Source organism: Triturus cristatus, chromosome 12, assembly GCF_964204655.1.
Source record: "Triturus cristatus chromosome 12, aTriCri1.1, whole genome shotgun sequence".
Lineage (NCBI taxonomy): Eukaryota > Metazoa > Chordata > Amphibia > Caudata > Salamandridae > Triturus > Triturus cristatus.
The window spans coordinates 111,985,640-112,010,437 of NC_140595.1; the positions used below are offsets into that span (position 1 = coordinate 111,985,640).

A 24,798-nucleotide genomic window follows, 5' to 3' on the forward strand; every position below is an offset into this window, starting at 1 on the left:
CTACGATGGTCAGCTTCTCTTTGGCATGCATATTGATGAGGCTCTTCAGGGTATAAAAAAGGATACCGACACGGCTAGGGCTTTGGGTACCCTTCAATTTAAAAACCCCCTTTTCGTGGCTCAAGGGGTAGAGGTCAATCTTCCACCAGAGGAGGCTACCAACACTATCGGTCTTCCTATTCCTCCTCCAACCAACAATATCGGCCACAGTACCAACAACGTCAACAACAGCAATCCTCTTACACTAAAACCTCCTTTCGAGGAAAAGGACGCTGCTCGGCGGCAATGACTTTTCTCTACCGCCGGTCTCCATCTCCTCTCCACCCTTCAAAGTTGGAGGAAGAATTTCCTTCTTCTTACGCAATTGGAAACAAATGACAACGGACCGTTGGGTTCTTCAACTGATACAGTTTGGACATTCGCTGGAGTTCACTCACAAACCTCCCCATACCCCTCCTCGACCTATGCTTCACAAAAATCTACGCCTGTTACTCCTGGAACTTTCACTCATGCTCCAGAAGGGAGCTATAGAACGGGTTCCTCTTCGTCAACGGGGGAAAGGGTTTTACTCCAGTTTTTTCCTGGTGCGCAAAAAGGAGAAGAAATGGAGACCAATCCTGGACTTGAGAAGTCTCAACAAATTTTTAAAGAAAGTCGTTTCGCATGGTTACCATCCAAGAAGTGTTGCAACTTCTCAAGGCAAACGACTTCATGGTGTCTTTGGATCTTCAACATACCTATTTCCATATCCCTATCCACAGAAACCACAAGAAATTCCTGAGGTTCGCCGTGGCAGGCAGACATTACCAATTCCGAGTCCTGCCCTTCGGACTCAAGTCAGCTCCATGCATTTTTACGAAATGCCTCTCTCCAGTGGCTGCATATATCAGGCAGCAACACCATCAGGTCTTTCCCTATCTCGCCGACTGGCTCGTCAAGGCACCTTCTCTGGACGGCGCGACCAGGTCTTCCGACGCCTGTCTACAGCTTTTCAGTCGCCTAGGACTCACTCTGAATCAGGACAAGTCCGTCCTCCAGCCTTCTCAGCGGATAACCTTTCTGGGTGCTACTCTCGACACAACCCAGAAAAAGGCTTTCCCATCACAAGAGCGACAGAACAAACTTCCTCATTTGGCAAATCACATAAAATCCAAGACGTCTCTCTCAGTACGCCTCTTCAAATCCCTTCTCGGAATGATGTCATCCTGTATTCTGCTTGTTCCTTACTGTCGCCTCCACATGCGCCCTCTCCAAGAGTGACCCCTCAAATGGTCACTGCTCTGCAATGGTGGACTCGTCCACGGATTCTTTATCAAGGCCTGCCTTTCTTGCTCCAAGCTTCTCCACAGGTCATCACAACAGATGCGTCCCTGGAGGGTTGGGGAGCTTTCCTCCAAGAACTCCAAATCAGCGGGAAGTGGTCTCCTGCCGAACGAAAGCTTCACATAAACCTCCTCACGCTACGAGCTGTCTATCTGGCTCTCCTGGCGTTCCTTCCCAGGATCAAAGATTCTCTAGTGCTCGTCCGGACGGACAATACTATGACGATGCACTACCTGAACAAGTAGGGAGGGACTCGTTCACTGACACCATCTCACGAATCTCAAAAAATCTGGAACTGGTTACTTCATCACAACATTTCCCTTCGAGCGGAATATGTTCCAGGAACACACAATGTACTGGCCGATTCTCTAAGCAGGCAACAAACAACATGCCACGAATGGGAGTTGAACCAGCGGACTCTCGACCGCATATTCTCCCAATGGGGCACTCCTCTCCTGGACCTATTTGCTACCAAGCAGAACGCCAAATGCCAAAACTTCGCAAGCTGGCATCCCCAACGGGGATCTCTAGGGAATGCATTTTCGATCGCTTGGTTCAACGTCTTTGCATACGCTTTTCCACCGATTCCCCTGATTCCCAGGGTCCTCAGGAAAATGAAGACAGAGCCCTGCACGCTAATCCTAATAGCTCCGGCGTGGCCGTGTCAGCATTGATTCACGGAGCTCCATCTTCTCTCTCTGGAACCGTAGATCTCTTTGAAACCGTTTCCCTCTCTCCTCACAATGAACCGGGAACAAGTCCTGCATCCGAATCCAGCATCTCTCAAGTTATCGGCTTGGCTCCTGAGTTCCGAGAGTTTCATGGCCTAGACATTCCTCCAGACTGCAGGGCGGTTCTGGCTCGGGCTCGAGCCGACAGTACTAACAAGACATATTCCTTAAAATGGAAGAGGTTCTGCATCTGGTGTAAGTCAGCGAAAATACACCCTCTTTCGTCTTCCCCAGAACAAATACTGCCTTACCTTCTCCATCTGGCAACTTCAGGTCTTGCTCACGCCTCTATTAAAGTTCATCTAGCAGCAATATCCAGTTTCAGAAGATCTTCTGCAGGCCCTTCTCTTTGGTCTAGTAGGTTGATTAAACAATTTCTCAAATGCATATTCAGGACTTTTCCTCCAGTGAAGTCTCTGCCTCCCACTTGGCAGCTCAACACAGTTCTTGCTCCGCTTATGAAGCACCCTTTTGAGCCGATACACAGAGCTGATCTTAAATATCTTTCTTGGAAGACGGCACTCCTTCCTGCCCTTACCTCTGCCAGGCGAGTAAGTGAGCTTCATGCATTCTCAGTTCAAGACCCTTTTCTTCAGTTCAAACATGACAGGGTCATACTGCGACTAATCCTAAGTTTGTGCCCAAAGTCCTGTCAGACTTTCACCTCAATGAACCTATAGTCTTGCGGACCTTTTTTCCAAATCCTCAACTGGCGGCAGAAAGAGCTCTACACTCTCTAGACCTTAAACGCTGCCTTAAATTCTACCTTGACAGGACAAAATCATTCCGCAAATCCAACCAACTCTTTGTGGCTTACAGTCGACCTAGGAAAGGTCTTCCACTTACTAAACAAAGTATCTCTCGTTGGATTTCTGGAGCTATTACTTTGTCATCAGCAAGCGGGCCAACCCTTGCGTCCCACGGTTCGAGCCCATTCCACTAGGGCGATGTCTACTTCCATGGCACTCTTTGCAGCTGTGCCTATCACAGACATTTGCAGAGTGGCAACATGGAAGACGCCGCATACATTTACCAAGCATTACTGCTTGGATACGGAACTCATGAAGGATGCTGCAGTGGGACAGGCGGTGTTGCGTCATCTATTTCGATAGAGGTGAACCCTTTTTTTTTTTTCATCCCACCATCCTTTCTTTTATACGCACATTTCTCTATTGTGTTCCATAATGGTTTCTTTAATTGACCTTTGGTACTTTCTATGTTTCACATTGATATGTTATTATCTGGTGAATTTTTATATGCTGTACCATCCGAAATGTGCTTATCATTGCTTACTACTCTGATTCAGGCATGTGAATCTATGAAAGATACCCGAATACTGGATAAGGAATGCGTTACTTACCTGTAACTGCAGTTATCCAGTATTGGTATCTTTCATAGATTCACATGCAACCCCCCCCCGGAAGGGCTCACCTAGTTCTCACAGTGATACACCTTCTTAGCACTGTGCTTACGAAAATCTGAGGGACTAGAGCTCCTTCCAGGAGGGTTCCAGAGGGTGGTGATAGCTGATTGGCTCTTTTCTAGAGTTTGGTCCTTTTTACAAAAGGACATGGAGATGTTACTAATGTGAGGCCCTTGGCCTATTACTATATATGTCTAATGGGACATTACTTTATTTATGTACCGGGGACTCCCATCCCAACTACGGGGAATGATTCAGGTATGTGAATCCATGAAAGATACCAATATTGGATAACTGCAGTTACAGGTAAGTAACGCATTCCTTATCACCCACTATCTTTACCCACCCTTGAACCCTATACACACCCTTACCACCCTATCCCCTTACCCAACCTTAAACACTAAAAACACACTTACCAACCTATACCTTTACCCACCCCTAAACCTAAAAAATAACCTTAACACCACATGCCCCTACCAACCCCATAATCCTAATAAAAATACCCTTACCACCCTATACCTTACCTACCCCTAAACCATAAATACCCTTGCCCACTCATAAACCCTAAAGAAAAACCTTATCACCCTACCCACCCCTAAACCCTAAAAACAATTTCTTACTACCCTATACCCTTACCCTACCAACCTCTAAACATACATACATATATATATATATATATATTCACACTACATATACTTAACTATACTTACCATGTGTGGTAAAGGCATATGTGTGGTAATGCCTGCGTGGTAAAGGCTGTTTCTCGTGAGTTGACACTCTCAATTTGTATAAAGCGCATCCCAAGTCTGACTGTACAAAGTGTAATGATCCTTCTTCTACGTTGTTGTCTAAATCCGATTCCTCATTAGCTGTTCATTTTCTTGATCATAGTATTCAGGAGTGAGAAGTAAGGAAGTAGTAGATACCTTTAAGATTTCATGAGTGGTCTGTTCTTTTAACAATACAAGAACACTAGTTTGTCAAGAGAATGCTAGGAGGAATACCAACACCTTACTGCAATGTCCCACCACATGTTGCTTCAGCTGGAATAACACAGATTGGCACCAATATGCTTGGGTAGTCTGACACATATTGAAGTCAATACTAAGAAATACTGGTCCGTATAAGGCTGGCTCTGACCAAGGTTCACCTCATGAGAGATTTACTGATGTGAACCATTACAAGATGTTGATGTGGGATTCATGCTCACAGGATTGCACTCCGTGGTTCCTGATCAACTTTCATCCTTTTCCAGTTGACATGCTTTATTGTCTGGTTGCAGCTGCTAATGGACAGAGGTTACTCATTAATCCTGCATGCCATACTGTAACTCTGAACTCTCCTGCTTCTCCCACAGGTGGGTCAGATCAAGAGATGCTCAGATAATTCTGTGATGTTGCCATAGTCGTTTTCAGACACTGGGGACAATTCATACCTCTGCCTAGTTTATGAACTTCATGGTAGATGTGAGGTTCCAGGCCTAGCTGAAATCTCCTTATCTCTCAAGAGGCTCTGGCGATAGAACTGGACCTTCCCTTCACTGAGGAGCGCCCATCAGTATAAATCTGGGACTCCTCCTGCTAAACCTGCCACCACCAACTTTGTCGTCTCTATCAGACTAATTTTTCTTAATGACATATCTTGGCTGTTACAGTTGTTGTGGTTTCACCATCCACAGAAATAGCCAAGATCACAATAACAGCACTCATCTTCAAAAAACTTCTCAACCGCCCCCACAACCTTTTCTGCATTGTAGAGCATCTTGGCCCTGCCAAGAATAGAGTATCTTAGTAAAGTTAATATTACATGCCATAATTCCTATTTGATGCACCCAGTCATGATAGATCCTAGGTCTTCCTTCCCTTCCTCAGTTCTTTCTATTCAACAGCGTCGAGCATACGTGTAGCAACTGCTGATTGTTGCAACATGGTGATTGTACTCTAGGAAAGAGTAAGATAGATATTACTCTAGGTTCTTTTCAATTTAGAAGAAATTGAAGACTGATATCCGAATATTCTTAGGCTACCACCACCACTTCTGTATCTTCCTCCACAGCAGGTTTTTCAAATCATGTCTTTGGGCCTCCTCATCTAAGTTCTCTAAAGAACAGATTGACTCTGTTCTATCTGCAAACACGGCTTGCTTAAATGTGTGTCCTAGTCTTTACTTCATTGTGGAAATTCTTGAGGATTCTGGTAAAGGAAATATGTACCCACTTACCAGTACAAGCTGCACCCCCACCCCCTTCAGAATTAGCTTGGCCCTCCATGTGTTCACCAAGATTTTTCTAGTGCTGGTTGGCGACTTATTTCAGCAGGAGATCCACACTACCCTTTCTGATTTACTGGTTAATGAGGGTCTCCTGACCCAAGACAGTGCCGAAATCTGGCTGAGTTCTGCCACTTCTCCTCCAGCGTGGTTTGCGTTTGAAACAGAAAACCTCCTTCAAAGCACACATTTGGCATGGTACCAGTGCAAAACGTCTGGGCCCAATTTGCCACAGTTCATCTGTCAATCATCATTGTTACTCAGATTGCTGTTTCTGATTGCCACCTGTGTTCAATTGGTACTTCTGACCCGGTTGAAGATGTAACCATACATAGTATCCATACTATTTGTATCGTTATCAGTATCATTACAATTTTTATTATCATTATTGTTATTCTGACAATTTTCTTTGACCGGCCATTGAATTCTGATGCATCATCTTGATTGATCTGCATGTTCACAGTTATAGAGCTGTTTTTTGTAATTGTTTTTAATAATGACCGCCAATTTGGTTTGCCAGCCATCGCAGAATTAATAGTTTGAAGCCCGTTTCCTCTTGTCCAAACTGGTTAAATGCTCCATGCCAGACAGTCTGAGTAAACCTTCACTTCTCCCCATGAGTTTAGTGTGCGGTGTTCTCAACCTAAATTCACAAATGCATTTGGACGTGATTCAGTCTGCATAAGTAAAATGCAAACATTTCACACCACTTCATTCTCTTAAAAATATATACACTCTCACACACACCATGTATCCAAAAGTTATTTTGTGCTTGCTAGCCCAGAGTTAACAGATATTCACAGAACCATTCTAGCGACTGGACTTCAAATGGTGTGTGGAGGGGTTAGAGGAGACCTGTTCAACTCATGTCCTGTTAGAGTGTCACTTGCAGTGCAGCAATGCCAGGTATATTGCCTTTGGTAAGTTGTAACTTGAAAGACCGTGAGTGTTATTGTGGAAGGTCAGAAATTTCACGTCCGTTAGGGGTTATTTGTTTTACTCCTCTGTCTTTTCCAATCTCTGCCGCAGGCTTCTTTGCTCAGCAGTCTCTTTGATGACCCTTACTTTGATATGCAGCTTACCGCCCAGCAAGCAAGCGCTTTGTCCCAGCAGGTATGACACTGTGTACTGTTGTCCAAAAACCTAAATTATCCCTGATATGTCTGCATATTCAGCTGCTGCTTTCTGCTTGCTTTTGCCATTTGCCTTGAGCCTCTGTGTCGCTGCTCCCATTTCTGATGCTTCTTGATTTGCTCCTTCTGTCGCCCTGCTCACTTTTTGTTATTTGCATTTGTATATCTGTAACCACTCTATCCATGTAGTCTAACCGATTTGTAACTTTTCTGTATCTTGTGATTCACTCTCCATTTTTCTGCTTATGTGGGTCTTGCTACTCACTATCCTAGTGAGGGCATCTTATTTGTTGATTGAGTTGGTGTTGCTGTCTATAAACATCGCATTTTAAATGTCAGCAACTAATTGGGGTAATATATATAATTTTTTTTTTTTTTTGATCAACGAACGAACCTTTGCCGTCGCAAATAGCGCACTCTGGAGTTGAAAAGTTTCTTTATTCCATTGCTGACAAACACGTTTCGGCCATGACGGCCTTGGTCGGGCATTGAAAAAAGGACATTATGGCTGAAACGCGTTTGTCAGCAATGGCAATGGTGATGAAATAAAGAAACTTTCATTTTTGACTCCTGAGTTCGCTATTAGATTTGCGACAGCAAAGGTTCATTCGTTGATCGATATATATAGATATATATATATATATATATATTACCTACTGGCGGTCGCCATTAGGTAGTTATAGTGAGGACCTATTTTCCATCGGAAATCCGCAACATTCTATTCCCAATAAGTCTGGCGCCGGTTGACGAATCTTCGCGAAATTTTCAAAACTTTTGGCCAGCTCCGGTCCTATCCTGAAAGTTTCGGGGTGATTCGTCAAGCGGGGGCCGAGAAAAAAGGGGGGTCCCAAAACGCGTTTTCCCCATGCATTTTCCCATAGGACCTTTAGCCGCAGCTACAGCCCGAACTGCTGAACGGAATTACCCCAAAATTGGCAAACAGGTAGTCCTCGGTTCAGACTTGTGCCTTTTGCTTAAATGGTGTAAATCCGTTCAGTAGTTCCTGAGAAAATTAGAGTTAAAAGTACATATATATCTATGGCCTCGGAGGATCCGCGCACCGTGCGCGCACCCTCCCGATCACGCGCTGAATGCTTATTGGCTGTCAAGTGTCTGTGAACATTCGAAACCATGATCTGTTGGCAGCCATTTTGTGCCTCGGTAGAAGCGAGGCTGAAGAAGTAAGGGAAATAAGTGTGTGAAAGATATAAAGGGGGCAGGGTAGAAATACTCTGACCCTCTAGAGTTGCTTAGGGGGTCCCAGAAGGACTCCCAGGGCCCCTTTTTTTTTTTTTTTTTTTTTTTTTAAAACGGCAAAATGCGCGCAGGGTGCGTGGAATCGGCCGTAAAAAAATTTTTTAAAAACGAAGTGCGGACTTCCGCTCTTCCTTAATAATTAGCCCCCGAGGGTGCCAAATCCCGGGGGCATAATGCGTAAAATATTAATGGGGGGCCCAGGGGGGCCCTCCAGCCCCAGCGACCGCTACCCCCCGGGGCTAGAAAATAGGGTGGGGGGCTGAACGGCCCCCCCAAGCCCCGGGGACCACCACCCCCTGGGGCTTTATGTATTGAGGGGGGGGGCTGCGTGGCCCCCCTCCTGGAGACCGCCACTCCCCAGGGCCGGCTCCTACAGTGTCCTGGGGTGCCCACCCCCAGGACACTGTTTGCTATGAGAGGGCGGGAGTCTCCCGCCCTCCCATAGCAAACTTCGTTTGGATTTTGAAAGAGAGAGCAGGGAAACCTGCTCTCTCTTTCAAAATCCAAACCATATTGCTTTTCCACATGGGGAGCTGCATGTCAGCAGCTCCCCATGTGGAAAAGCAATGCCAGCTCCCGAAGGACGCGGGGAGCCGGCTGGGGGCTTTGGGGCTCCCCCCCACGGTCCCCAACATTTTTTATAAGCCCCGAGGGATGGGGTCCCCGGGGATAATAAAAATTAGTGATAGGGGCTATTTTTGTTTTTTACGGTAAAATTAGGAGTCGCGCATCCTATCGCGTTGGGTGCATGATTTCTCTTGCGTAGCGTGCGCGACTCCAAAAAAATTGTAATAAAAAATATAGGTTAAAAAATATAAACAATATATAAAAAATAGTTGCAAAAAATTTACAAATATTTTTTTAAACAAATTCATTAAAAACAAATATTTTTTAATTTTTAAAAGAAATAAGTAAAAAACAAAACTTTAAACACTGGTGAAAAACAATATAAAAAAACAATTAAAGGAATTGATACACTGAAAAATAAAGATTTAGAAATCCCTTGAAAATCATTAAACATCATAGGTTTAGAGATAAGTTATAGATAGGAATTAGCATTTAAAAAACCTTTGAAATTCACTTAAACCATAGGTTTCAGGTATGTTATAGTTAGGAATTAGCATTTAAAAAAACCTTAGAAATTCACTGAAAAAACCATAGGTTTCGGGGGCGTTATTGTTAGCTGGACATTTCCATCGTACAAAACCATTGAAAATCCCCCGTTATAGTTAGTTCAGCTAACTATAACTCGCGCCCCCGCAATGCACTGCTGATGACGTCACATATTACATCACTCATGACATGGTCAGTGACATCACTGATGACATCATTCAGTGTCTGTCTGTTTCTGTAAAGTTTAATTTTTTTTCATATATATGCCAAGCTGTATTGGGGAATGAGTGGGTGTATAAGTGTCTGTATGGAGGATTTAGTAGGTGCGTGACTGACTGTATAAGTGAGTGATTAAACGTATCTTACTGAATGCATGGGTTAGTGACTAAACTGTGTGAATGTCTGCATGCGTCTGTCTGTTGATGTGTAAGCGGATGCATGGTTTTGTGAATAGGTACATGAGTGTCGATTATAAGTTATTGATTGGTTGTCTGAGTATCTCTATGGGTGCCTGAGTGTTTGTGTGGGTGGGATGTGTGTGACTGTGCATAGTCAGTGGGTAATTCACTGGGTGCATGGTTTCAACACTAGTTCTGTAATGGACTGTATGGGTGGGTGAATATGTGTATGGTTGTGTTAGTGAGTGAATATATATTTCATTAGTACATGTGTAATTTACTACATATGTGAACGGCAGTATATATGTATGTTGGAGTACAGAAGTGACTATAACTGAGTGTGTGTGATAGTGTGAGTGGCTGTATTGATGAGTGTGTGCTTGTATCATTGATTGTATAAGACCATAAGAATGTGCTAGTATTTGTATGAGTAATTGAGCTTGTGTGTATAACTGTATAGGTGAGTAAATGGCAGTGTGATTAATTATTTGCATGACTGAGTATGTGTGTGAGTACCTCTATAAATGAGTAGCGGTTTGTGTGTGTCTATATAAGTGTATGAGTGCTTATGATAGTCCTGTACTGAGTGACCATAAGTATGAGTGACTACGGGTGAGTGAGTGGATGGGTGTTTAGACTTAAGACTCTGTGATGGGGTATGTACTTATTGGTGTTGGAGTGTCTATGGTTTTGAGAGTGGCAGTATGTAATTTAGAGTGGGTGTACCAAAGGTATTAGATTGTGAGAAGATGCATCAAATGATCACATGAATGACGTCATCAGTTATTTCATCAGTGATGTCATTTGAGATGTCATCAGTGATGTCATCAGTGATGTCACTGACCATGTCATGAGTGATGTAATCTGTGATGTCATCAGCAGTGCATTACGGGGGCACGAGTTATAGTTAGCTGAACTAACTATAACGGGGGAATTTCAATGGTTTTGTACGAGGGAAATGTCCAGCTAACTATAACTCCCCTGAAACCTTTGTTTTTTTTTTCAGTGAATATATATATATATATATATATATATATTCCAATCGAAACTGCTCCCAGTTGAAGACACCACACACAACGTTCGATTTCACCTTTTATTGCAAGGGAGGCAGCAGCAAGCTCAGATACGTCCTCGCAGCACATCATAACGCCATGTTTGCCATACGCGTTTCGGATGTATTTCCTTTTTCATTGGCTGGCGTGTAAAGGGGAAAGGAGCAGCTTGCCGGTTTATCAAGGTAGTTTGAAATTGTAGTCCCGCCCCATTGGGCGCATGCTTGCTAGGCATGCTGGATGATGTAGTTCTTGGCGAATTGTTGTCCATAGTGGATGTCGCTGAACCTTTGCCTCCTCAATTAAAATCCCGTTAGGTCGCTTGCAGGGAAGGATCCTCGCTCGCTACTTCAGTGACGCCGCTCCAAGCAGGTACGTTGTTCCGTTTTTTTGGTGCTATCAGCACCCGGACCTGTTTCTCAACAGTGGGGTGTTCCTCGTGGTCAGAGCGGACCACAAAATATTCCAATCGAAACTGCTCCCAGTTGAAGACACCACACACAACGTTCGATTTCACCTTTTATTGCAAGGGAGGCAGCAGCAAGCTCAGATACGTCCTCACAGCACATCATAACGCCATGTTTGCCATACGCGTTTCGGATGTATTTCCTTTTTCATTGGCTGGCGTGTAAAGGGGAAAGGAGCAGCTTGCCGGTTTATCAAGGTAGTTTGAAATTGTAGTCCCGCCCCATTGGGCGCATGCTTGCTAGGCATGCTGGATGATGTAGTTCTTGGCGAATTGTTGTCCATAGTGGATGTCGCTGAACCTTTGCCTCCTCAATTAAAATCCCGTTAGGTCGCTTGCAGGGAAGGATCCTCGCTCGCTACTTCAGTGACGCCGCTCCAAGCAGGTACGTTGTTCCGTTTTTTTGGTGCTATCAGCACCCGGACCTGTTTCTCAACAGTGGGGTGTTCCTCGTGGTCAGAGCGGACCACAAAATATTCCAATCGAAACTGCTCCCAGTTGAAGACACCACACACAACGTTCGATTTCACCTTTTATTGCAAGGGAGGCAGCAGCAAGCTCAGATACGTCCTCACAGCACATCATAACGCCATGTTTGCCATACGCGTTTCGGATGTATTTCCTTTTTCATTGGCTGGCGTGTAAAGGGGAAAGGAGCAGCTTGCCGGTTTATCAAGGTAGTTTGAAATTGTAGTCCCGCCCCATTGGGCGCATGCTTGCTAGGCATGCTGGATGATGTAGTTCTTGGCGAATTGTTGTCCATAGTGGATGTCGCTGAACCTTTGCCTCCTCAATTAAAATCCCGTTAGGTCGCTTGCAGGGAAGGATCCTCGCTCGCTACTTCAGTGACGCCGCTCCAAGCAGGTACGTTGTTCCGTTTTTTTGGTGCTATCAGCACCCGGACCTGTTTCTCAACAGTGGGGTGTTCCTCGTGGTCAGAGCGGACCACAAAATATTCCAATCGAAACTGCTCCCAGTTGAAGACACCACACACAACGTAAAATCTTCAGTCCTTTTAGTGTCCACCAAACAGGTATATTGCTAGGAAGTTACTGCTCCTAAGCCATTGGTGTAACAGTACCACTGCAAAGTCTTTTGCAGAAAGTAATCTTGTTTAACACCACATAAACTCTGTTAAATGCTTTATGTGATGTAAGATAAGGCAAATATCTGTTTTATCTATTGTGAGATTTTAAAGACAAGATATGCATTCAGTGTCTAGCATTATTGTACTGTTTACCTCTAGCTATTTAAGTTACAGCCTTAAAAAGCTGAGTGACTGTGTCACACTATTGGTCAGTCCAAGGCAGGTTTTAAAAAATATATATATTTCTCTTATCTTCTACAGTGACTAGTTTTAGTTCTAGGCCTTAAACAAATGTGCTTATTCGTTTGTTTCACATCTCTTCCTGCTGTGTGAAGCCTCTCTGTGAGTAAACATTAATGGTCGTAGAGAGTTGCGTATATAATCTATTGTCAGGCAGTAGTGATGTAATATATTTCAGCCTTAATAGGTTTGACCTATAATCTCAGATGGGAATGTGCATTTACAAATATTTAATTGAAATCAGTGTTCCTTGATACTAATCCTCACTGGTTTCCTGAGTTTCTCGGATCTCTTTCACATTAGCTATGTCATTTTTTTTTTTATGCGGGGCAAATGTATTCATTGCCAATCCATTTTTCATTTTTTATGAAGTACTTATGTCAGGAGATGTATTACTTGTTACTTTGGAACCGATTCTGTATTTCAATAATCACTTGGAGGTTATGCGGACAAGTGAAAAGGATAAACAATTTACTGATGCTCTAGGTTTTAAGGGGTTGCTGCTTCTTGATTGTTTTGGGACATTCCTTTTCATCACCAGTTCTCACTGTACAGTGAAAGTATGTGTACATTTCTCCCCCTTGTCTTCAGTGTATGCTGTTGCTGTTGGCGTCTTTTAGCTTTGCATTTTTCTGCAGCTTCAATTTTGGCTGCTAATTCATCTTTGTAGCTGCTGAGAGCTCTGCATGAATGCTTTCCACACTATGTCTGCCTACTTCTTAGGTGTCAGCTGGCCCAATGTCATGAGGAAGGACATTCATAAATTTCTTATTTTTCTGATTTATCTGTCAAATGAACAACATATACTTGGATTTAGTTTTACATTTCTGATTGTATGGACCAGTCTATTTAGTGGCATGGGCTCCGTTGATACCTATATTCCTTCGGCATTGGATTTTCAGTCATATCATATGCTTAGGAGAAACTACTCTCCTGCGTTTTCAATGAACATGGTTTAGAATACCACAAAATGTGTAGGCCTTGTTGTCATTGGGACCCAGCTTCCAAAGATCCTGCTCAGAATTGCTTTAGTTTTCATTTTTTCTTGTAAGCCATGATACCTTAAGACTTGATTTGTTTAGTGGCGGTGTGAGGCTGAACCCTGGTTTGTTCACGTATGGTGCCTGTCTTACTCCTACCAAAGATTGTGAAGCTTTTGATTGATAATCTAGATCAAATGCCGTGTGAGAGGTGGGCTTTTATGAACATCTTTTAGGACCTGCAAAAGATTAAAGAGGAAATTGTAAATTAGAACTGATAAAGCGCAGTTAACAGAAATAGAGGTCCCCAGGAACATGCAACAGCAGACTGTATTCGGGATATAGGTTAAAAAACTTTGGTGAGGACCTGGGAAGTGCACTCTGAAATCAAAGCATATTGAATCCTTTATTACTGATGGATATTACATATACTACACCAATCATTCACAATGTTAAAATATTCCTTACCGCAAACTCATATTACAGTGACCCTGACATATATTAATAATACATACTTTTAGGTGTTCAGTGTTTCGTTTGGCCATGAGAGGAGGATGAAGAGCAAGTGTTTGCTGAAATGCGACTCTAGGAATTTTACCATCTCAAATTATAAGTGCAAAGGAAAAATTGTGGACCATGTTACATAATTCAAAAGTATTGAAAGGAAAATTTGCTAATACAAGTGTTATATCTCAATAGCTGCACCAGAAGTTAGACACGGGATTAGACAAGGGTCTGCAATTGCAACCTGTGAAAATCAGAAATAATTAAGTCATGAGCAAAAAGATAGTTTCCTACTTGCACTGGAGACAGGCCCTGCTGGAAAAGGACAATTGAAAAGGATATCGGCAACAGCAGTTCAGAAATTGAGAATGAGTATTCAGAATCTAAAGAATGTTGACTACAAAGGAAGCTTCAAGCATGGAAGCAGTTTGGCAAGTGACCAGAAGTGTTTTAGCCGTTGACAGATACATCAGCTAACGGCTTGCTATCGTGTTGAGACTTAAGTATTGGACACAGAGGTAATACCAAGTAAATGTGCAACCGGTAATGCTCTGCTACAGTTTTTCCTATTTCTCCATTTGCTGTCTAATTGGAACTAGGCAGGCAAACCACAGCCTTGATGCATCTGATAAATATTTCAAGGAGATCCATAACCGAGAATCATAAAGAACTGCTTAACATTCCTTGTGGGGCACCTTTGCCAAACGACTGAGGGTCACCTCTTAGTCTATGGCAGGCCTCACTCTTACTCGCATTTCTGCTATGCTAATGAATCCCTTAAGGGTATTGATATTAGAAAGTACAGATTTAAATATTTGACTGCATCTAATTTCCGTTGCACAAACCCTCATATCAAGAACATGGTAGTGGGAGCTGAGGACCATTTCAGCACTGAGATTACTTCATTTCATAATTCCTTTTGATTTACTGCATCCTTTTGTCATTAGTTTTCTGTTCCGGATGAGAGGATATCCTAACAAAGTAGAATTTAAAGAGCTATTCATGATGTTGGACATTTGTTTAAAACTTTAATAGTTTTCTATTTGCTGGACTGGAACCAGTTTCCTTTCTCATATAAATTTTTTAGATGTAATGTGTTATTTCCGTGCTAAAGATGAAGGCTCCTTTGTTTGCTTTTACGTGCAGCTGTGTTTGAAACAGGTAAAAAACTATAGTGACCTGCATCTGTGTATATGCCAAAGAGACAACAGACCTTATCCCCTGCATCAATGACTACCACTTGCTCCTGGCAACTGAAAGCTTGATCATGTGATGAAAAGCTGAGTTGAAAGGTATAGCAAACATCTTCGCTATGCTGGTTAGATATGACTAATAGAACGATTCGGAAAATGAAAGCCTCATAGTATTTACTGCAAGATGACAGTCTGGTTGAACCTAGAAAGGTTGAAGAACAAGAAAGACGATGTCCAGAAAAATCATAATTTTACAGTTGCAATAAAAAAATGCATACTCTAGTTTCAATTGTAGGCAGTCTGGATGCACACCTGTTAATCTTTCAAACATAGATGCAACTTTAAGGAGTACTTATTATTTTTTCTGGAAACACTCTTTTATGTCAATTTGACTAGACCACGGAAGTATACATATCATATACCAAGTCAAAAGAACTTTATTTCGGCAATTACTGCCATAAAAGCACAATAAAATAACATTAAAAATGCAACAACATAAAATAACTTACTAGAATTGAGGGAAAGTGGGAAGTAGGGACAAATAATAGTACTTTTTACATTTTAATCCCAAGTAACAAGAAAATGGCGATGAAAAGAGGTTCTCACTCCCTCAGATTATTAAATCGTAGAATACTTTAGGCATGGGCCGATATGTTAATTAAAAGCGATTTTTAACAACGTAAGGGAGAATGTCATCATCTGGCACAATTCATTGAAAAAACATAAATAAGCTAAAAAACATGATTTAAAATGTAAACGTCAGTTAGTGGCATTTTAAATTAAGGATAACAATATTGGTTAAAACAACACCCTCCAGGTCTCGACCCTAACTTTTCCCTAAACATCTGCGTTTGCACCACAAAGCAAAAATAATTTTTGTTATAGCAGCAACAAAGACCGGATGTGTATTATACTTTAGTAGCCTAAAAACCTCTCTAAAATTTCTAATTCCCAAGTTCCTACAAAGTTGTAGAACACATTTAGATCTATCAGCCTTGTATGCAGGACAAAAAAAGATCACATGGGTCTCTGTCTCTTCTGTCTCATTACACCCAGGACATAATAATTTATTGGCCCCCACCCAGTTGTTAGTAAATGCATAAAGGGGGAGTGTCCCATATCGGAATTGAAGGAACAGTTTCTTGGCTACAAGGGGTTTAATGAGGTCTAAGGTCGGCTCCAATTTGTAAAGTAATTTAACATCTAAAAACCTAGAGGTTAGACTAGATGTCTCAGTCGCCCTACTAATGCACATCAATCGGTATTCTTTAAGAGCAGAAGTTGGTGACTGTTTGGAATATATCAAGAAAAGAGGTCAAGGATCCCTCAAAGCCCTAAACATAGCACAAGATCATCCGAACCCACTGCTTCTGTTCTACCCCGGAGTTGGTGGAATACATCAACACATCTATTGAGACAACGGTTGCACCACACCTGTCCGGAGGGCATTTTCATGGGGCCCCTGCAGAAGTGGCAGTGTGCTCCTCCACAAGCAGACTAGCTGTTCACTAATGGTAGCTGAGGTTTTTTTTGGTCGCACTCCACTTGCTCTGCACCAGACAGATTGAATTGACAGGTGAAATGACATATACGCGCCTATCCAAGGATATCCCAACAGAGCAAGGCAGAGCTTTGCAAATGAAAGACTCTCCTAGCTGCAACAGATAGTTAGTAGCTCTGCTGTCTGTACTGATCAACATACCTGTCAGCAGAGCTAAGGATTGTTCTGCCAAGAGTGATAGTTGTCTTGTCTCCCTTTGGCAAGTGGAGGGATAGCTGTGCTGACTATGTCAAGTTCCGAATAAATACCTCTGAATATTAAATAGCAGTGCTGCTACACTGACGGAAAAAGTAGGCTGCGTAAAAGATGGCTTTGTTGGCAAGTGTACATGTGTCCTGTTGTACCTGTTTCTGTAAGAGTGGCCGTCTGTGCCTTGATCCAGAGCAGGTCAGTTTTCACAACTCTGCAAAGGAGAAGAGAAGGAATAGTCCGTTGTAGATGCTTTCTTTCACTTTTCACTTTAATTTGTTTGTATGCTCTGGAAGGCCTTCCTGAGATCTCTAAAGATCGTTAATAGAGGGAGTTGCAAGATGTGTGAGTTAGAGGACTGCCAGTTTATCATATCCCTAAACACTTGGTTTTTGAAGAGGAGGAACTCCAGATCATCTGATTGCAAAAATTCAGGCCCTGGCACTCTCTGATCAAAACACATCTAAAATACCACTGAAGTGTGAAGGATAAGCTTGCATAAGATCTGCCACATCACAGGAAAGTGTGTTGCATAGGTAAGGCCTTCTTTTTTATGCTTGGTGACTTTCAGTTGTGCCTTGCGCTCACTGATGGTCTTCAGGTGCATTAGGGAGTATTTGTTGCAGCACTGCAAGTCAACACTGGACCCTTCACACTACAGGCGACGTCTTGTAGCACCATAACTAAACTTTACTTACTGCAGTCATGGTATGGTTTTGAAGCCTGTGGTCTTTGGGGGGGAACACTGTCCTAGCACACTGTCTGAAAAAATGTCTTGAGGTCAGTAAGATACCGACAAAGGTTTTAGAGCGTTGCTCCAGTCCCAGTGTTGAAGAGTGCGGAAAGAAAGGAACAACGGACTTCAGCGACCAGGGGTTGTAGTCTATATAGTGCTCTGCCCCATCACTTCCGTAGGTAGTACAAAACCATTGTGGAGTTTGATGGCGCCACCTACCAGCGCGCAGGAGCAGTTGCTGAAAAAGCTCCAGATTTAGTCTGGTGCCTGCGGTAATCCAGAAGGTTAGGAATCTGCATTTATATAGATTGTTCAACAGCAAGAGCATTACCAAATGGAAGTAATCTGTTCTTCTGGTAGAACCGTCCCTGCTTTACATGTTTCTCTGCATCTCCTACAGTTGCTCAGTAGTCTGCTGCAGCCATCTTGTATGGCCATCTTCATTTTCAATCCCTGTCTTTTTATTTCTCTCACTCATCATTACTTCTGACTTCTGGTTGCTTTTGCCTTGTGTACCTAGCAAGAGCCTGATAGTATAAGCCAGCACAGGTAGATTTATTTCCCTTATGTGTCTGTCATATATTCCACGATGGGGAAAGTTCTACTAGGAGGGGCCAATGTTTGTAATTGGCTCTCTCATTTGCTTTGCTGTTGGTTGACACTGAGATCTTGGATTCCATTCTGCGTAGGCTTACTTGTACATCCCTTACACTGTACCAGAAGTGCAAACACAAATAACAATAACATAATAATGCCACTAATGACATGGTTTACCAGTATCCAACTCAGAGACACTCATTTTGTCACTCTCCGCATGCTGATTCAAATTGCAGGGAGGAGAACCTGTGACCTGAAGGTATTCTAGATCTCTTCTTAGCTGTCGTCAAGGTTTATTTTAGCAGCTGTATGCCTCTGCATCAAGGTACACCACAGGATGAGATGAAGGAAGGGGTGGATATGAGAAAGTGTGATGCTTTGTTGTGACATTATGAAGTAAAAGGGTGTTTGCTGTCAATACAACTTTGACATGGTCAATGAGGAGACAGCCGCAAAAGAGAGAAAGCAAATGTTCGTTTAAGACGTGGGTGAGGGTGTTGACTGTTATCATTATTTACTTTGTTTACATTTGTGTTCTCTGAACATTTCGGAGAGGTGCTAACAAGGAGGTCAAAGAAATGTCTAAAAATGTCTAGACTTTGCTTGTCAGTTGTGTAAGAGTGCTGTCTGTGTACAACTCAGTGATCTTCTCTTTTGCTTACCCTTTCTTCATAGTTTGAGCAGTTCAACATGGTGGAAAACCCAGCTGTTTGTTTACAGCTTAACAACAGTGCCTTCTTTGGGAGCCCCGGAGGCCCAAACTACCATCAAAGTGGCAGCTTGAGTCAGAATGAGAGCAGCAGCAATTTTCATGATTCTCTGTCACTCAACAAGCAGAATTTGAATAATTGTACGAGGCATGGCACTATCCCCAATATCATTCTAACAGGTGAGATCACTGTATATATCTTAAGTGGTATGCAATCATAATACCAAAATAGTATTCTGTTTGATCAGAGTGGTACAGCCATTCTAACTGAGAGTGTCACTCCTAAAATTGTGATTCCCGAGACACTACAGACATTCAAACTGACATCATCACCAATATCATACAAAATAAGCATTATAAAGATACTTGTTTGGGGCTATATCTGTTATTATTGTAACAGGTGATAGTTGTGCATATAGTATTCCTCTTATGATACATTCACACAGTATTATTTTCAGAGGTGAGAGCTGCAGCGATATCTTAACAGGCCTGGGACCACCCATATTATCATTGTAACAGGTGACAAATATAACAACAAAGGGTCCTTTTCCAATATTATTGTAAAGGTGCTAACCCCTGTAAATCCTGGTATACATAGAACAACCCAAATCTGATGGAGACATCTAACTGCAAATTATTTACCTTTGAATTTTCTAGGCGTCAGGCTGGATCTGGAACATTTTTGCATGAGCAATACCCCTGCGCACCAGGAGGTGGCGTAGATCGGCTCTGCGCGGTGTCATTGGTGTCGTCCGCACTGGAAGGACTCCTGCGTCACCTTTAAAGACACCCCCTCTTCACACCGACGTAATTTCATTTGTTTCTGCACCAGTTAACCCTGATCCTGGGAAAGAGCTACTCCTCTGTCGGTTTTTGACAGTACTCTTTTGACGTTTTGTTAAACTCTATTGTGGAATTTTCCTCCTGGATGTGTCGAGGATGTCTTCGAGAAAAACAGGGCTAAAACCGTGTGGCTCCATGTCAATAACAGAACAACACCTTGTGTGTCTGTGTTGTTTCAAGTGCGGTTACGGCTCTATCGTGCTCGGACTGCCGGTCCATGGCACCGAAGGCTTTAAGGGAGTTGTCCCTGAAACTGCTAGCGACCCGGCAGGCAACGCCGTGTCGATCTTGGTCCCAATCGAGAGGGAGATCGCAGAACCGCTCCAGAATCCCCAGGTCCTCTTCCTCCCACTCCAAGTCATCTGGACATTCAGGGAAGAGGCACAAGAAGTCGAAGCATGCTTTGACTTTTCTTCATCTGTCGGTTGATGCGAGAAAGGAGCATCGGCATTAGAGGAACAGTTCTTCTGAGTCATTGCTAGGGCATTCTCTTTGAGCCTCCCAGCTTTTCCAGGAGCCATAGGTACCGCCGCCCGCTCAGGGGAAAACTTTTTTACGAGGCCATGAGCCACATATTTGAGCGGTCCGACCCCTCTGTCCCCCGCAAGATAAGAGGGATCCATCAGGTTCGGTACCGGCAGCTTTGGCCTCCGCTCTGATGGGCTCCATGGATCTGGACAGGCAACGGTCATGCCACTGCACCAGCCCCATTTATATCCACAAATCCGACATGGAGCCGGAATGGAGTCGGCCGGCACCTGAGCCCTATTCAGAACAGATAGGTCCCGGCGAAGAATGGGAGGGGTCACTGGACCCTTTAGAATATCAGTTAGAAGGCCAGGAAGGTATGGACTGGTGTGAGGAACTGGGTAATACCAGTGGTCTGGACACATCTCCAGATATTGGTAAACGTTATCCCCCTACCGTGGCAAAGGAAAAGGGAGCAACTTATTCCAAGGTGGAGAAGAAGTCCTGAATCTCGAGTTGCCCCCAATGGCAGTCAAGACTGACTTGACGGAAGTGCTACAACCGGGAGCTTCCACTTTTGAAACCCTGCTCCCTTTTAAAGAAACACTAACAGATGTGCTAGTGGGAGCTCACTGCCACCGCCTCGCACCTGGGGACCCAAACTTTCTCACCCGACACCCCACCCCTGAGAGCTTGGTGGTCCAAGTCTCTACATTCCCTGTTGCACTCATGGGAATCAAAGAGGCTGGATAGCTTGGGGAAGAGGTTTTTTTTTTTTACCAGCCTTGCATTGCGGTTGGTGAACACCGCGTGCTTATTGGGTCGTTACTCCCACACTCTATGGGACACAGTTGCGCAAGTGCTGACACAGGTTCGGGAGGAGGCCGGGCTGTTCTCTCCAAGCTGTCAAGGACAGTAGGGACGCAGCGAAGTTCACCATTAGGTGTGGTTTGGACATGACCGACTTGTTGGGCAGAGCAGTTTCATCAATGGTGGCACTTAGACGCCATCCCTGTCTGAGAACAGCTAGCTTTTCAGGGGATGTCCAGGCTGCCCTCACGGACATGCCCTGTGATGGCAGCTGTATCTTCCGAGACAATGCAGACTCGGCGCTGGAGGATTTTAAGAACTCGTGGTTATGCATCCTGCTGGTGACTTATGCCAGATGACATATGTGGATGCTGCAGTGGGACCTAAAGTTCCGGTGGACGCAGCATCAGTGGAATCTCGCTGACATGGTCCAGATCCCGGAGGGAACTGCAAAAGACCTGCAGCGGTGGCTAACGAACCGTGATTGGGTCAGAGACAAACACCTCTCCCTTACCCAACCAGATCTGACAGTAGTGACAGATTCGTCATTCGTGGAATGGGGCGGCCATCTGGAGGAGGTGTAGATCAGAGGACTCTGGTGTCCAACGGAATCCGTACTCCACATACACACACACATGCTGGAGCTCTGAGCGATCACAGTGTCATTGAAAGCCTTTCTACTCTCCATCAAGGGAAGGCTGGTGCAGGTTTTAACAGACAACACCACTGCCATGTGATACTGCAACAAACAGGGCGGGTGGGTTATGGACTCTTTGTCAAGAGGCCCTGCAACTCTGGAAATGGCTGGAACAGCAGGGCATATCCCTGGTAGTTCAACACCTGGCCGGTTCCCTGAACACCAGAGTGGATGAACACAACCATCGATGCCTAGCAGATCACGAATGGTGTCTCCATCCAGAAGTGGCGCACAGTCTCTTTCAGCAGTGGGGAGAGCCTTGGTTAGATCTGATCACTTCTGCTGAGAATGCCCAACGTCAACAGCTTTATGCATTGGAGTTTCCAAAGCATCTCTCGCTCGAAGATGCTTTTTGTCTGGAGTGAAGCTCAGGCCTCCTGTACGCCTTTCCACCCAAACCACTTCTGCCCAGAGTTCTCAAGAAGATTAGAAACGATCGGGCCCAAGTTATCCTTGTGGCTCCAGACTGGGCATGGAGAGTCTGGTATCCCGAGATTTTCAGCATGAGCTTCGATCCTACGATATGACTGCCCCTTCGGGAGGATCTTCTGTTGCAGCAGCAGGGGAGGGTCCTCCACCTGAAGCTGTCAACTCTCTTGTTACGTGGAGATTGAGCAGTGACAGTTGACAGTTTTCGACCTTCCTTCCTAAGTTTGCAATGTTATTCTGGCAGCCAGACATCCCACCACCAAAAAGGTATATGCCTCCCGGTGGAAGGCATTTGTATTGTATTGTACAGAAACCTCTTATTGACCCTCTTTCTGTTTCCCTTTTTGATATCCTTCTTTTTATTTTTAACTTTGCCCAGCAGGACTCCGCTCTGGGATGTCTAAAGGGTTACCTTTCTGCTCTGTATGCCTTTTTGCAGCTTCCTGACCAACCCTCTTCATTTAAGTCTCCTAATGTAAATAGGTTTCTTAAAGGTCTTGTCAATATGTTTCCACCTTCTCCTTTAATTATGCCTCAGTGGGACCTTAATTTAGTTCTCACTTTCTTAATGTGGGTTCCTGTTGAGCCTCTCCATAATAGTCCCCTCTGGCTGCTCACCATCAATACAGCCTTTCTCATGGCAGTAACATCTGCCCGGAGGGTGAGTGAGCCCCAGGCTTTATCATCCAAGCCTCCCTTCCTATCAGTTTTTCCAGACAAACTGATGATTTGCACTAGGGCCTCTTTCTTGCTGAAAGTGGTAACACCATGCCATGTGGGTCAATCCATCACCTTGTCCCCTTTCTACACTCCTCCACATCCCTCAAATGAAGAGGAGTGACTCCAGGACCCAAAAAGAGCGTTGTCGTTCTACCTTGACTGCACACGAGAGTTCCGGGTAAACCACCAACTCTTTGTGGGGAATTTTGGAGCGAAGAGGGGTCGGGCAGTGCAGAAATGAACCATTTTGCGCTGAGGTGTTCTCTGTATTAAAATCTCCTATGTACTGGCCAAGAAGCAGCCACCTGAGGGCTTAAGGGCTCATTTCACCAGAGCGAAAGCTGCAACCACTGCATCAGCACGTGAAGTCCCAGTCCTGGACGCCTGCCTGGATGCAATGCGGTCGTCTCTGTACATGTTCGCCAAACATTATTGCCTAGACTGTCAGGTCCGTAGGGAGGGGCATTTCGCCTATTCGGTCCTTCAGGACTTTCTAATATAGAATTTGATTTCAGCCCACCACCAGGGATAGTATTTCTTGGGTATCTATCTAAAGGTAAGGAATCTGCAGCTAGATGTCTCTTTCAGATGAACAAGTTAGTTTACCTACAGTAACGCATTATCTGGTAGAGACCATATCTAGCCGCAGATTCCTTACCGACCCATCCATCATCCCCTTTCTAGGGTTAGGGATAATCCAGTGTCAGTGCACTTCATGGCCCCGCGTTCCTGGCGTGGAAAGTCGTGAAAAGTAACTAACGACAGCACGCCGAGTTGGCACCTTTATAGGTGACATGGACGATGCCGCGTAGAGTCAATCGACACCACCTACCGGCGCATTGGGGTACTGCTCACGCAAAAATCTTCCAGATCCAGATTGACGCCTGGGAAATTCAAATGTAAGAAATCTGCGGCTAGGCATTTGTCAAAAGCAGGCAGATGTGTAGCCTCCTTCATGCCAAGTGCCCAAAGAGTAGGTTGAATTTCTTGGCCAAGATGCCAAGCTGTTGGTTCTTTTCAACAGAACCCTTTAACATGATTCTCATCTAATTAACTTCTCAGTGCATTCTGCAGGAAGGGGGTTCCATAAGGCCCTTTTTTTCTATAAATGAGTAACGTCTAGCTGATCCTTTTTTCTTTCTCTAACTTGGTGAACAACAGCCAGGAAATATCCAGAAATGTGATAACTGTCTAAGCCTGAATCCCATCTCTTTTGGTTCCACAGTCTGCTAAATTGGTTTCAACAGGAATAACTGGGTACTCTTGGGACAAAAGCAATTATGGAAAGATCTGGCAAGCAAAGGTAGTTTCGAAAAGATTTCTAAGCAAACCGGATGAAACATCCTCTCCCAGATAGTGAAAGATGCAAAATTGATATGGTTGGGAAAGAAGACGTGTTACAGAGACAGTCGCACAAAGGGCAGCAGGTGACTTCTCCTACGCCGACGACACCCAACTGGTGCTCAATATCCATAACGATAGAGGAGCAATTGCTGCCAGCTTCCAAGATGGAATGCTTGCAATTAGCACCTGGATGGCCAATAATTGCTTAAAGTTAACCTCCAAAAAAACGGAAGTTTTGATTTTCGGAAAGCTCCACCCGGTTTGGTCTTCTACTAGGTGGCCCACCTCCTTGGGCCCACCACCACTCCCGGTAACCAAAGTAAGAAATCTAGGTGTCATGTTCGATGACAAACTCACCTTTCTGCCTCACGCCAACTCAATTGTTTCATCAGCCTTTCACACTCTTAGAATGATAAAAAAAAACTCCTCCCATTCCTACCCCTTGGTGCTAGAAAAACCCTAATAAGCACATTAGTGTTGTCAAAAATTGATTATTGCAATGGTCTCTTTCTTAATGCACAGATAAA

The 24,798-nt window shown here is 44.0% G+C and overlaps 1 protein-coding gene across 4 annotated transcripts in view; it reads left to right on the forward strand.

Moving 5' to 3' along the window:
- CRTC2 (CREB regulated transcription coactivator 2) overlaps window positions 1-24,798 on the forward strand; it is a 181,057-nt gene that overhangs the window by 150,190 nt on the left and 6,069 nt on the right. For 2 of the 4 annotated variants that reach the window (XM_085637955.1, XM_085637954.1), the window contains 2 exons: window positions 6,775-6,858; window positions 18,927-19,140. In XM_085637955.1, the coding sequence (XP_085494081.1) occupies window positions 6,775-6,858; window positions 18,927-19,140 (298 nt within the window). The remainder of the gene's footprint in view (window positions 1-6,774; window positions 6,859-18,926; window positions 19,141-24,798) is intronic. The other 2 variants (XM_085637957.1, XM_085637956.1) reach the window with 1 other exon arrangement.